The 13,942-nt window shown below is 41.9% G+C and overlaps 1 protein-coding gene across 3 annotated transcripts in view; it reads right to left on the bottom strand.

Annotated features, from left to right (window-relative positions):
- spock1 (SPARC (osteonectin), cwcv and kazal like domains proteoglycan 1) overlaps positions 1-13,942 on the bottom strand; it is an 83,824-nt gene that overhangs the window by 18,382 nt on the left and 51,500 nt on the right. For all 3 annotated transcript variants that reach the window (XM_031857763.1, XM_031857765.1, XM_031857764.1), the window contains 2 exons: positions 4,645-4,759; positions 1,561-1,693 (listed from right to left, as the gene is read on the bottom strand). In XM_031857763.1, the coding sequence (XP_031713623.1) occupies positions 1,561-1,693; positions 4,645-4,759 (248 nt within the window). The remainder of the gene's footprint in view (positions 1-1,560; positions 1,694-4,644; positions 4,760-13,942) is intronic.

The raw sequence follows: 13,942 nt of genomic DNA, 5'->3' as shown, positions 1-13,942 counted from the left end.
TTGTACAGTAATTCAAATCCATCATTTCATCCCTGTCGCCTCTTTGATAGCGCTGCTAATGTCGCTTAATGAAATTTGTTGACAAAGGAACAGCGCTCTGTCCTGTTCTCAACATATTGAATCAGCCATCTGGGGGGGAGAGGGGGAGAGAGAGAGAGAGAGAGAGAGAGAGAGAGAGAGAGAGAGAGAGAGGGGAATGGATGACCTCCCCGAGTCACTGTGAATCTTTATGCATGTCTCTCTCCAGGGGTTAATGTGGTTTTGATGAAACAGTGTTTTAACACCTGCCTTGGTGGAGTAAAAATAAAGGAGGAGAGAAGAGGAGAGGATGATTTAAGAGGAGGGACGTAATGGACTAAACTTAGTGGGCTGAAGCCTCTCAGGAGATAAGAGCACTGTCCTCTTAATAGGATATTGAGTGTGTGTGTGCGGTCACGATGAGGGAGGCATGTAATGCTATAATAAAACATGAATAAGCTTGAGACCAGCAGCTCACTGGTGAGCAGAGTTTAGGTTGGGCAACAGGGACCCATCACTCCACCAGCTAACTGAACCCCTCCAACTAAATTACTGCAGCGACCAGAGGGACTTCCCATTCTTCCCCTTCCTTTTGTTCCTCCTCCTGTTTCTCCTTCAATACTTCTCCTGCTCAGCACAGCTTCAGGCACATAGGTGATTAGGAAAGCCTGTGTCCTGACTTCCTCATACACTAGCAATTCCCAGTCAACACGTTTCATACCTCTGGGTTGGAGGCTTAACCTTGGAATTAAACTGAAAACAACATGACCACCAAATGGCTGGAAGTCCATTCATTTCCTGCAGAGCTGAGCTGAAAAATACGGATGATGTGTGGATGGACATCAAGCTTCCCCAGCAAAGAAAACATGACCGCTGTTGAACTCAAAGGTTTGCTTTTATTGAATCTGTCTCCTCGGACACTACTGTGGCTGCAATTATTAAATAATACTGAGCAAGGGACAGTGTGCTCAAAGCTCAAAGCTCACTCTACTTTCCTCTATCATGACATTGTGAGTTTGTGGCTATGCGTCATTTTATGTAGCTGAGAGTGAGATTATGAGCGGAGGTTAGTAGGTGGAAATGGGGCTGTATTCAGGTAGGAAGATAGAGGTTGAAAATCTTTTCCGAATTGTCCTGAGGTGATTTTTTTTTTAGCTGCCGGAAAGACCTCTGATGGCTGACCCTGTTCCCAGTCATGCATAATCGCACAGCTGAAACCAACACAGTGGAGGAGGACAGGAGTCAGTATAGGAGAAAGACAGGGAAGCAGAGTGACAAGGTGATGACAGATTAGGACAATTAAAATATCATCTATCAATAAAATATATATATTTACACCATAACTTATTTAAGGCTCTTTGAGTGCTGTTGTATGTTTTGAAGCAATCCTGTCCTTGTTTCTATGGTTAAAGATCAACTGGATTATTGAAAGAAAATCTGCTGAGAAGCTGAACACTCTGAACACACACTTTAGAAAAGTATAGAGAGGAGAAGAAGAGTGAGACGCTTATAGAAAGATAATCAAAAAAAGGGATGTCTCACCCTGGAGGAGTAGGCGTGTCCATCAGATCCACACACAGGATTCGACTGGAGCCCCGAGCAGAGCCTACATTTCCCATGAGCACCAGCTTCAAGCCTGTGCCTGTGGCCTGCACCGCTTTTCCTGGGTTTCACACTGAAAGAGAGAGACAAATTTAGATAAGTCATGAATCAGCATAGGGACATTACTCAATAAAGCAAAGATGAGGTCTCCTACACATACATGGAAACACAAAACAAACAATAATATCTACAGTGCTAGAGCCAAAAGCTTTCTAGTCTAGTATATATTACATTCTAACTTTAACATTACTCTGATACATTAATGTGTGGGAGAAAATCGAAGTACAGTAATAACTTTCCAGGCAGGAATATTATCCAATCTAGCAGGAGTGGTTCTCTACTAATCAGGAAGTTTGTAAAGTGTTTGTGGTTGTCAGGGTCAGCTGAAGCAGAGCGGATCCTGATCAGTCCATCGAGGCCTTTTCAATAACGAGCGTAATTGCGTTTGATACAAATTCTCTATCTAAGTGCTCTCACTGAACACCAGGTTGCCTCCTGATCCATCGAGCAGAGATGGAATTTCAGCCAGCCAGACTCTTTACACAGAAACTAATGTGTTGACAACGAATCATGCAGAGTGAACATCAACTACTGAAGAGACCAGGTGGAGACTCCAAAGTCAAACACACTCTTTCACATCTACGCTAAATCTAAAAACTCCCACATGCTGTCTCGTTTACTGCTGGAATATTGATTTATTCATGACATTTCGGTCTGCTCGATTGGCGAATGACACATCTTGAGCACACACACACACACTCACTTATTCATATATGAACAACAGCGGACTATTAATCTACACCGACAGTGTGGACCACTGTGGACCATGAAATATAAATGCAAATATACTTTTACATATATATATATATATATAGTTAAAAAACAAAATTAAATAAGTCAGTCAGTCCCTTGAGAGACGCATATGCTCTGTAAAACTACAACGTCAAATCCCAGGCAGCGTGTCAGCCGCTTTGTTGGTTCTTTAGAAGTGCCACACTCACCGACCGAGCCATAATCATTGCTACGGCAGATTAGGCATGCACACTGCACTGATAAATACAACAGTGCTGGCAGGTAAGGTAAGATGGAGGCACAATTAATCTTGTAGGTTGATGTTTAAGATATTTAACACATCAAATCCCATGCGTCTCCTCCTCTCCTTTCAAGTATTTTCTGCATAAATGCAATGAAACATCAGAATGTGTTCAAGTCATTGGTGTTGATTGGAAGTGCAAGATTGGGTTGGCAAGGAAAATGAGCGCATGCTTGAAAATGATTCCCTGATAGAGTCAGCTACAGAGAGACGAGTAGTCAGATGTTCTACAGATATACTAGCCTCAAACAGAAACCAGAAAGTGATATATCTTTCTCTCCCTCACAAACCACTGGACTTCAACCCCCTGCTGAGAGTTTCCATGTTGCTATAATCTGGAAAGGCTCCGATTTGACGGTCCTACAGCCCCCTCACAGCAGGACAAGGGTGCATACCAATTAACACTGCAAGGCTCCATAATATTTTTGAATTATAGCCGGATGGTAATGTAGATGTCCAGGCCGGGAGCCAAACTTTATGGCCCAATAAGGGAAGTCAAGAAGTCCGTGCACAGCTATATGAACTTCAAGAAGAGAAGGTTATGCTTGAGACTTTTGTTATGAGTATGTATATTTAGTAAAGAATTAATTTGGATTTTTAGTAAACACAACAGTAATACCTAAGTGTGTCCAAGGCATCTTCTAAAAGTTAATGTTGCAAGCAGTGACTAGATAAACATGCCGAAAAAAAGTTTACATAAAACTGTATTTATTAACATCTGCTTGCAAATATCTTGAAAGCAACAAAGTTTGGATCGTCACTCTGAGAGGACATGTCATTGGTCTTGTGCCAATTACTGCAACTAATTAATATCATAATCCAAAGCTTCATGCTTCAAGCTTGATGCTTTTGGGAAAATACATATTTTAGGTGAATAGTTTGACATATTAAGCAGCAAATAGGACTTGTAATTGATGCAATGCATAAAAACAACATTAAAACCAAGAACGAGCTAATGACTTGAAGAAATCAATTAAACCCAAGAAAGAGACAAAAAGCAATCAAATGTCTTTTGGGGGAAATGCTTCTTGAACTGAAAAATTGAAAAACCTCAAAATTGGCAACATGACAAGGTTGAAAACACAAACAAATTGTGTGCTGACAGAGTCCAGAGAGCAAACAGATCGTTTGATTAAAATTAATTGGTGTTGAGAGAATGTGTCTGTATGTCTGTCACTGAAGCAAATTGTGTTCGTCGACACTGCACACCGCACACAAAGTGTGACTTTATTGCATGCTTCTGTTGGTGCAATTTGTCTTAAGTGCCCTGAGGCTCCTTTAACGAAAGAGAACGTCTTGGATCAAAGCAGCCAAAACTTTACTGTTTTGATGTTCTTTGTAGATAATGCTGAAGCTGAATCAACCCTAATGTTGTGTTTGCAGCACTCTTCAACCGCTCAAAAATGTACTTAAAAGTGGCGTAAGCAATAGTTTATGCCCTCCGCACCCAAACAAATGCACCGCTCCAGATTTACCACCCCTCTGGCTCCCACTGCCTTTTGCTTCATACATCCATGGCCTCTCCCCTCTTTTGCACGACCAAGAACGCCCTCTGTTGCTGTGTTGTGTGTCTCAGTCCAAACTATTTTGTTTGGTAGCCAGGGGCCGTGTCTGAACACCGGATTCTATTTTCAGCGCACACACAGAAATGACAGCCATAATGAGATATTCACTGAAATCGACAAAAAGTGTATTGGATTAGAATCGCTGACTCCCCCTTTAAAATTGTTTTATCGTCTTAATACTTCATGACTGCTTGGGTGGCATCTACTTTTTTTTATGGCCTCGCCTTCCTGACATTTCACCCGAGTATATGATGGGAGGAGCAATGGATGAGTGATTAGTGGACGGCCCGCTGTACTGAGTCACAGTACCAATGATAACAAAAACCAGGGGTTAACACACTAAAATGTCCCATTACTGGTTCTTACCTGTGAGTTGGCTGCTTGTGATTGGTGCAGATTGCTGTCTGGTAGTCATGGCTGACACACACCTTGTGAGGAGGGCAGCGCACCTTCAGACAGGGGTCCTTGGTGGCGTCTGGACCTATACGGGGAGAGATCAGGGATAAACTTAATCGCTGAGCTGCAAAAACAAGTCAGCGGAAACATTCACAGCAGGAGAATCAGCACAATGTAGTGCTGAAGTAGGTGCAGGAAAACATCAAGCTTTTGGTTTACCAGCTGGCCCTTTGTTACGTTCTACTAACTGAAGCAGGAAGAAAAATAATGAGTTGGAGAAAAAGACGGAGAAGAAGAATGGTAATAGGTATGAAGTAAACATTTGAGTTTTCCGCAGTGTGAGCTTCCTAATGAGAACTATTTTCTCTGAGCGTCAACCCCATCTTTTTCCAAATCAATCTCCACAGTGACATTATTGCCGTGAACAGCCAAGCACAGCTGGCTGGTATCCAGGGTGACAAAAGATCAAAGCAGCTCATTGACTCGGAGCATTGTGTCATTTCACACTAGGCTAACAGAACAAACCAACTTCCAATTGACAGAGAAAAGAAAAAAGACAGAAGAGGTGAAAAAGACACAATGGCAGTAAAAGAGAGAGACGAGAGCTTTTTGTTTTCACCAGCAAGGACCACATCTTAATAAAATGAGGAAGTATCAGGTGCTGAGGATGGAAGAATGGATGTGAGGAAGGAGCAAGTTGACCATTTTGGTCAGTCATGGACTATTGTAGAAGAAGACAACGCTCACTGAGGGAGATCCATCTCAGGAGTTTAGGAGATTAAAAATACTCAACAGACCTAAATTGAGCTGAGGTGAGCATGAGCTTGACAGACTTTATTGAGATTGTTGGATGAATGTAGGAGCAGTAGGCCTGAGATGACCAATGACCAAAGACTTGAGTGGTTTGATCTGAGCTACCCAGTCTGGCTGCTGTGGAAGCTGCGCCAATGCGGAAGAAATGGCTGGAATGGTGTTGTGAAGTAGTTATCCTGTTTTGGTAAGAAAGAGTGTGGTGAGTCTCACAGCAACATCTATGGAATGTAGCATACTGTATGAGAGAGTCAGAAGTATGAATGGTGATGTCAAAAACATTTGGGTTCCAGGGAAGGATCGGAGAGGCATTGGGGAGAGGGGTGAAAAAGTATAGACTAATAGGACATGAAGGAGGAGGCGAGGAAGAGCCTTGGTTAGCCTGTGGTGGGGCCCCTTGGGTTGTTGGGTGGGGCTCTTGGGTTGCTGTGTTGACTGAGAAATAATGGGAGGAGCAGAGGCCGTATTGATTTGTACAGCTGAGGGAAGGGATGGGAGTATGAAATGCTGTGGGAACACAGGGAGGATAAGAATGAAGAAATAAACTGAGAAAGGTCAGCTGTGGCTGCTCCACAGAGAGAGCAGAGAAGGAACAGACGACCTCCCCCGCGCGGGGGGGGGGGGGGGGGGGGGTAAGCGAAGTTGCAGATGACGAGAGGGTTGAAGCCGGCTCTTGCGACTATGTCGGCCCCGACTCTTGGCTCTCACAGACGGAGGACAGGAAAGACTCTAGACTGGTGGTCATGGTGACCCTGTCACCAAGCTGATGTAAGAGATCAAAGACACAGTGGGTATTTAGTCACAGACAGAGACCACATCCTGTCACCACAGTGAACGAACTAAAAACGATTTCAAATCAAAAGTTAATTAGGACTGAGCACAGAGTGTACAGATCAAAGCCATGCGTCACGTACAAGTCATTAGCACGTGGCTAACATTACATAATGACAGTGGCCTTGTCTCCATTAGGGGCTGTTTGAGCCACAGCTGGTGTCTGCTGTGAACATCAACTAGTTTCTGACCTGATCACTCACTGCGCTGCAGTTTACATGTTGCTTTATCAGCGTTAAATCAGAGAGAGAGAGAGAGAGAGAGTCATGCACGATGGCAGTTCTTTTGTCTCCACTTGCAGTAAGGCTGTAATCTCAACAACCATCAAAGAATGAACGAACACTGACACATATCAGCTCTTAACGTACATAACTTTGAAAATATCTGGAGCTGTCGATGCACATGGCAGAGCTTTCTTTATCTTTATGAATGAACACACACACAATAAAGATGGTGACTGTTAGATAGTCTCATGGGAAGCGCACTTTCCACATCTGTCATAACTGAGCAACACACTTGTTTCCTTACAATTTTTTAAAACACACACACACACAGATACAAAAACGCATTACAAGCCCGCGTGCCCTCTCATATTCTCCAGAATGCCGAGAGATGATATGTCAACCTTCCTACTGATGGCTGTCTGATCTGTGTGTTTCTATCGCCCGCTTATTTGTCCTCACCTCCATCTATCAGTGCTGCAGGAAATTCATCTTATTTCACTTCGCTGCAAAATGACTTTATCACCGCGAGGAAATGAGAGATAAAGGGAGAGCGGAGAGGAGGCGCCGAGGAAAAAGGAGGCTCGTATCTGGTTAACAGGACTGGTGGACAATTTAGGATTAGTGCGTGACCTCCGCTCACAGACAAATTGGAAATCAGACACACACATACAAATGAGCAAGTGAGTTTGTGCACCTACACACAGAAGTACTGAAAGCACCACATGTAGATGATTACACAGATACTTTCTCATAAACAGCAAAAAGAGACAATGCCTCTCTGAATGTAAAATTGTTTTCAACTGACTGTGATTTGTAAGGTATCGATGAAGAGAGGGGAGGAGAGGAAAGGAAAGGAGCGAAAAGAAGAGAAAAGAGAAGAAACGAGGAGAGGAAAGGAGAAAATGACAGGATGAAGAGGGGGAGGAGGAGGCAGGGAAGAGAGGCGAATGGAAGAGTGTAGGGTAAAAGAGAGTTTTATCCATCTATTTAAAGCTCGAGTGAGCAGCATTGCCGGTTAAACCAGCCAATCAATTGTAATGCAGAAGCACTGCAGCACACTCTTGCCACCTCTCTTTCACTTTCCTCGAGACCAGTCTCTCACCTCCTTTTATTCCCCTCCCTTCTTTCTAATTTTAAGTATGACATTATTCTCATCCGTGTTTGTGTGCGTGTGAATAAGACAATATTCATGAGCAATACAACTTGACACGCCTATTGCATATCCATTCATTCCGAAGTGCCAAGTAAAACACATTTTCACACTCATACACACATTTTTACCTTGAAAATGTTATTGATTTATGTAAATGAACAAGCTTGTCTGTTGCTGATAAGATGTTGCCAAATGTACAAGTGTGAAGGATTTGTGTGTGTGTGTGTGTGTGTGAAGTAAATATTATGATTCTTCATCAGACACTGCTTCACAGAGAAACTGTGGAGACGCAGTGCTTTGGAATTGGTAGGTAATAAAGGAGGAAATGTGTGTCATGTGTGCATTCTCTATAATGTTACAGCTACAGTTTGTGAGGACGAACAACAGCTCTACACACGGACACCACTACCAATTAGTGTAACCACTGTCGACTGATGACCCCTGGATGATGTGCTACCAGTCTGTAGGAGTGAGACAGATGGAAGACTTGACAAGAGTAGCAAGGGCACAAGACAACAGCAGATCATTAACAAGTGAACAGAAATGTCCTCAGACTGAATTCAAAGTGGGCACATTTGCACCTCTCTGTCTCTGAAACTGACACAGTTTAGTGCTGGTTGTCGTTTTCAAACATATTTTGCGGTGTAAGATCTTTAAACTAATATGTATTTCAGTCAGAAACCATTTGAACCAAATGGTCAATTTGTTGTAAAATACTCTTTAACCCTGTGAGACCAGCAGGATCGCCGGCGACCTTTGACCGGCATGTTTTTAAGAAGCTGTAGCGGGTTGCATTGGTATGTTATGCCAGCTTGTCGGGAAGGGGCCTTAATAACTTAATAAGAAATATTCACAGGGCCAAGATATGGGAATGAAAATTGCATTCATGTGTGATGATCTTAATCACCATAGCAGCCATTTCACATAGAGAGACCATTTTTTGAAACTTGACGTCACTGTATAAAGTGACCTGTTGTGACCCCTCGGATAATTACAGCTTCATTAGACTTAATAACCACAAAGTAGAGACCATGTGCTCTAGTTCTCAGGATGTATGGCTTTCCTCGGTATATTGACAATAAGGGAGTTTCTGAACAGTTTCACAACAGAAGTGCTCGCCATCCAATCACAGAAAAAATGCAATTCTCGCAGAATACTCCAAATGTCAAAGGCTTTAGATATCAAATAACAGAATGGATTTTTCTATGGTGTTGCACAAGTCCTAGTGTCTTAATGTGGTATTAAGGGATTTTTGATCATTTTCAATTCTCGAAGGGTAAAGAAATTGTTAAATTTAGCACCAACTTTCTGTAACAAATGGTATAAATCCAAAAATTGCTAAGCCCTTTTACTTTTTCCTAAACTATTTCAATTCAATAGTTCATTTTTCCTTCTGATTTATGACTAGAACAACTTGACACATACTGCTGAGCTGCATCTCAAATGAATCTTCAGGTTCCCAGCTTCCAGATGATGTATGTGGCATCTACTGTTGACCTGCTATCTCCCCCTAAATAGACCAGAAAATGGGTCTGTGTGAATATTGGTCTTTCAGTGTTGATGAAGCTCTCAAAGAATCTGTAGTTTTTGACAGCAGTCAAAGGACTGATATTGTACAGTGCAGCCTTGTGAGAGTTTTACAATCAGGCTTTTAAAAAAATCTGTTGACATGGACACCTCGTGGCTGTTGTACATTTCACTGCTGGGTGGCAGCAGGCTTTGAAAGTGCTGCTGTTGCTGCAAACGCAGCATCATCCCAGCTACCATCTGGTCAGATCTGCTTTTATATACTGGGGGGGGGAATCAATATACTTCATGGTTGGTAGCTCATGTTCAGCGAGTACAGCAAGAACATAAAAGAAGATATATTCCCCGCTGAAATCAAAAGTGGTGCTGCTTCTTAGGAAAAATAAAATGTATAGCTAAACATGAAGAACAAAGTAATTTTCATTAAGCTCATGTAAAATTATGTCCATATACAGTGTGTATCTGTAAGGGATGTAAAGGGACATGAGAAGGTATATGGTTTTGATAAAAGTCTCACCAGCTCTCCTCACCATGTCTCAGCAATCGTAGCTTTGTTCCTCTGTGCGTCTATAGGTTTGGCTGTGTTACAATAATCTGTCATTCTGCCCTCGCGCTGCCTTCCTGTCATTACCACAGTGACACTGCTGCTCTTGCTCTATTGTACCTCCATTTCCCTAACTGTGGATGAAGTAGGTTCATTGACTTCCATCCCTTTTTCCTCTCTCCCTCCAACCCTCCAAGTCCACAGCTCAGGGAGCCACAGAGCAAACACAGCCAGCCAGAGGAAAGCTGGAAACATACTGTTAGAATAATGTTATCAGTTTAGTTAGTTCTGATGCAGCAGTTATTTGACTTGTGCAGATGTCAAGCTTTCAAACAATGGATAGTTGATTTTGGCATGAAAACAATTTTTCATGGCAGATCGGCTGATTTACACACTTGACCTGACAGTTTCGCAAAATAGTAATACCCATGTGTAGTTTTTCAACACATATGTTAGACTGTACGCCCAACAAAGTGTTTCTCGTTCCTTTGACTCCTGAGGAAAGTTGTAGCGAAGACTGAAAGTTGTATTTTTGTGATTAAATTACAATCAGTGTTTTTTAAATGGATACTCTCAATTGGATACCGTGGGGGAATTTCAGTGTGCATTACTTTGCAAGCCACAAGGTCATGGTGTGATTCATTCCTTCACAGGGAAAATGTAGAACCAGTCTACATTAACTGAATCACTTTTAATTGCATTAGAGTGGCAGTGATGCTGTATTGTTGAACTGTTATTCATTAAGTCAAGTTGCACTTCTGGCGATTTATAGTCTATAGTGTGCTCCTTTAAAACATTCCTGTATGATCCAACCCTGCACATAACTCCCAGACATTTAATTGCAGCAATGCACTTTATACTTGAAGCTGTAACATTTTATGACAATTAAAGTTGACAGTAAATTGCCCTACTCAACCAGTCTTTTTGTCTCCTCAAGAATAGAATTGTTCTCCCTCTTTCTTCCACCCTTAATGCTCCTGATGAGAAAAGTGTCCAGAGAAGAGAAGGGTAAGATAAAACACTCTTCCTGTGTCCTCTAATACTGGACGGAGGCCAGAATGGAATGCAATGATTGGATAATAAAGATAGTCAGAGTCCAATAGAAGAGACCACATCGCCAACAAACTCTGTCCTGAGAGAAGAGGGTGACCTCAAATTAATTGCTGCTGAGCTGGACATGGGTCAACGGGGTGTTTTTCGTAATCTGTGTGTATGGGTGTGTGTGCTCCTTTATCGTCACTGTGCTCCATTGCTCTCCTCAGCCACTGTTTCTAATAGCAAGTAAAATAAACACGTTTTAAATTAAATAAACAAGAGCTTCAACAATCATTCACAGAGGACCGATTCTTGACTGTTATTTGAAAAATGAGCATCTCTTTCAGGCTTTGATAAACTAATTAAAAAGGTGTTTCTTTTCTTTCACCTGGGGGGCTACAACGAGAAAACAAGAGAAGGAGAAAGAGAGGGAGAGAACAGAAAGACAAACAGATCAGGAGAAAATAAATCCCCTTCTCTCTCTGCTGTGTGATCGTTCCTCTGGGTCTGACTATTTGGCCTACGAGAGGCACTGAAGCGATGGATGACAGTGAGGAATGATGGAAGGATGAAAGCACAGAGAGGGCCTCGGGGAGGACGCAGTGATAGAACGGGTTCACCAGCCATAAAATTAATTATTGAAAACATGAGAAAATCATATTATTGTGGATGGAACTGAAACAGAGAAGATAAACAGGCTGTATCGGTTTGAATGTCAGAGAAGAAGCTGCAGTGGCTTATGGGAGGAAAATATCTGGAGAGGGAGAAAGACCATTGACTATCGCCTACAATGAATATTCATCACTGCCACACAACCATTGTACACACAACAGCACATATGCACACACATACTTGATTGTGAAGAGCCCTAAGACAGTATGTTTGTGAAGCTGATGCTGGCAGCATAGCATTTGTAACGGAACAGCATAAAAGTACATAATCAAAAAGCCTTTGAAGACAGCTTCAGAGCAAAGGAGCAAAGGTGCATGTGTACGTAATAGAGCGTTCATTTCAGGTGGAAGCTGCTAGTTGTTACAGTTTAAAAAAAAATAGTACATAAACTGTTCCGCTTAAAGTGTGTTTATAATTCATGGAAAATGGAGTGAGCAGAAGTAAAATAGAATATGCATGAAATAGGCTTGTTTAGAGGCAACATCCACACACACACACACACACACACACACACACACACACACACAGACTGTGTGTGTGTGTGTGTGTGTGTGTGTGTTTGCCTCTGACTGATCTAAGAACTCACCAGAATCTTCACCTCTTCCTGTTACCTTCCTCCAATCGATTAAAGCTACTGGATTTTTGTCTAGTTGTTAATGTCAGGGTTAGAAGTGAATGGCCTGCAGCAGTGCAGGAAGAAAAGGTTTTCTTTTATTCATTCATGATTTTTAGTTTGCACTTGTACAATGTCTAGTGGTCTATTTTATTTCTTTCTTTCATAACTGACCAGGAGTTTGTATCAGTTTGACATTTAGTCAAATTTAGGAGAGGTTACACTGAAAGACCACCCGCTTGACACAGCCTGATTCTTTGTCTCATTGACATTGTCTCTTCCTCTTTTTCCTCTGTCTTTTCACACACACACACACACACACACACACACACACACACACACGCACACACACGCACACACACACACACGCACAGGTGGATGACAGATCTGGCCTCTTGTCTCACCTTCAATGTCAGGGATAATTAAATGTTTTTGCTCTGTCCTAGACTGAGGCATTCATTAATCTGAAGCTGAAGGGTGTGTGCGTGTGTGTGTGTGTGTGAGAGAGAGAGAGAGAGAGAGATCATGCATGAGAATGAGTATCAGAGCCTTGTATCTCTTCTACTGTACCTCCATCTACTCTCCTCTCCTGTTATTATCCTCTCACATTCACTATATAAATCATACTCAAAAACAAATATGACAAACCAAAGCTCTGCATATCCATTAGAATCACCCTTTTACCTAAAGTGTGACAAATAGGAGAAAGACCAGATGATATTCATTTCATCTAGTTTAAAAACCCTTTTCAATCTCCTCTTTCTTGACAGGTTTTGTGCTGATCTGAACACAATATGCCCCCATCAGGACTCCTACACCACACCACATACCAGAGAAGAGCGGAGAATGAAATGATACGACACGTGATCGGAAATCTCAAATTTAGCTCCATTTAAAAAGGGAAAAAATGAGTACGGTTTGTTTAGCACATGTGGGCTCAACGCCGGTGACTCACTTTGTTTCTACATGCGCTTTTGACATTTCTGGCTTTCACCACTCACTGCCTGACATGTTCACTTATTTTTCGGAACAAAAGCATTCTCAATCAAAAGCATGTGCTTCAATTTAAATCTTTGAATCTCTACAACATAATTCCCTGAAAACTGAAAGAGACGTAGCTCTACTGTGTTGTAAATGTTTCATCAGAGCTGATAGCCAGAGAAACTTGTAAATAACAAAACCTTCACCCCAGACCACAACATCTGTGTTTGAACTGACTCCAGTACACGAAGAGGCTCAGGGAAAGAGACGCTATTTATTCAGGCTGAATCTCACAGCAGCACAATATGGCTGCGGCTCTTTTTGTAGATTCATAGGCTTTGATACTGTGGATTACTGTATGTTACCATGCAGCTTATCGCCCATTGAATTAGATCAAAACATGTGTAATTGGTTTTGTAATTACCTAACGAACAGAACACAATGTCTGCATCCGTCGCATTTCTAATTTGCATTTGATTTACCAATCGGTTCCGCATTTAGTTTTCCATTTGCCAACTCATCAACTGATTTCAGCAGTAGTCTGGAGCCTTGTTGTGGCTTCAACCAGGATTCACGAACGTTCAATGGCGTTCAGGTAAGTGGACACGAGAGCCGTGTTCAATCAGTCTTGTGTTTTCCACCATGACACAGTTTACACGGGGGAGGGATTAATTCATCTATTTCATATCACCATTTAGTAAATGATGTTATTCGGCTAATTATGAATCACAGTAGATCGATCAGTCAGGCTAATTGCTAAAAAAACAACCTAAATATATGCGGTGCTGTATACACAAATATGATGCTCACATGCATAAATATTTTGTACTCTTATAGCGAGTACAAAAATAGAAGACAAAAACTGAATGTAAGTAAGT

The sequence above is a fragment of the Anarrhichthys ocellatus genome, unplaced genomic scaffold (genome assembly GCF_004355925.1).
Source record: "Anarrhichthys ocellatus isolate YVR2014 unplaced genomic scaffold, GSC_Weel_1.0 scaffold19, whole genome shotgun sequence".
Lineage (NCBI taxonomy): Eukaryota > Metazoa > Chordata > Actinopteri > Perciformes > Anarhichadidae > Anarrhichthys > Anarrhichthys ocellatus.
Note: the sequence above shows the minus strand (reverse complement) of the source record. Positions and strands in the feature narration are given on the sequence as shown.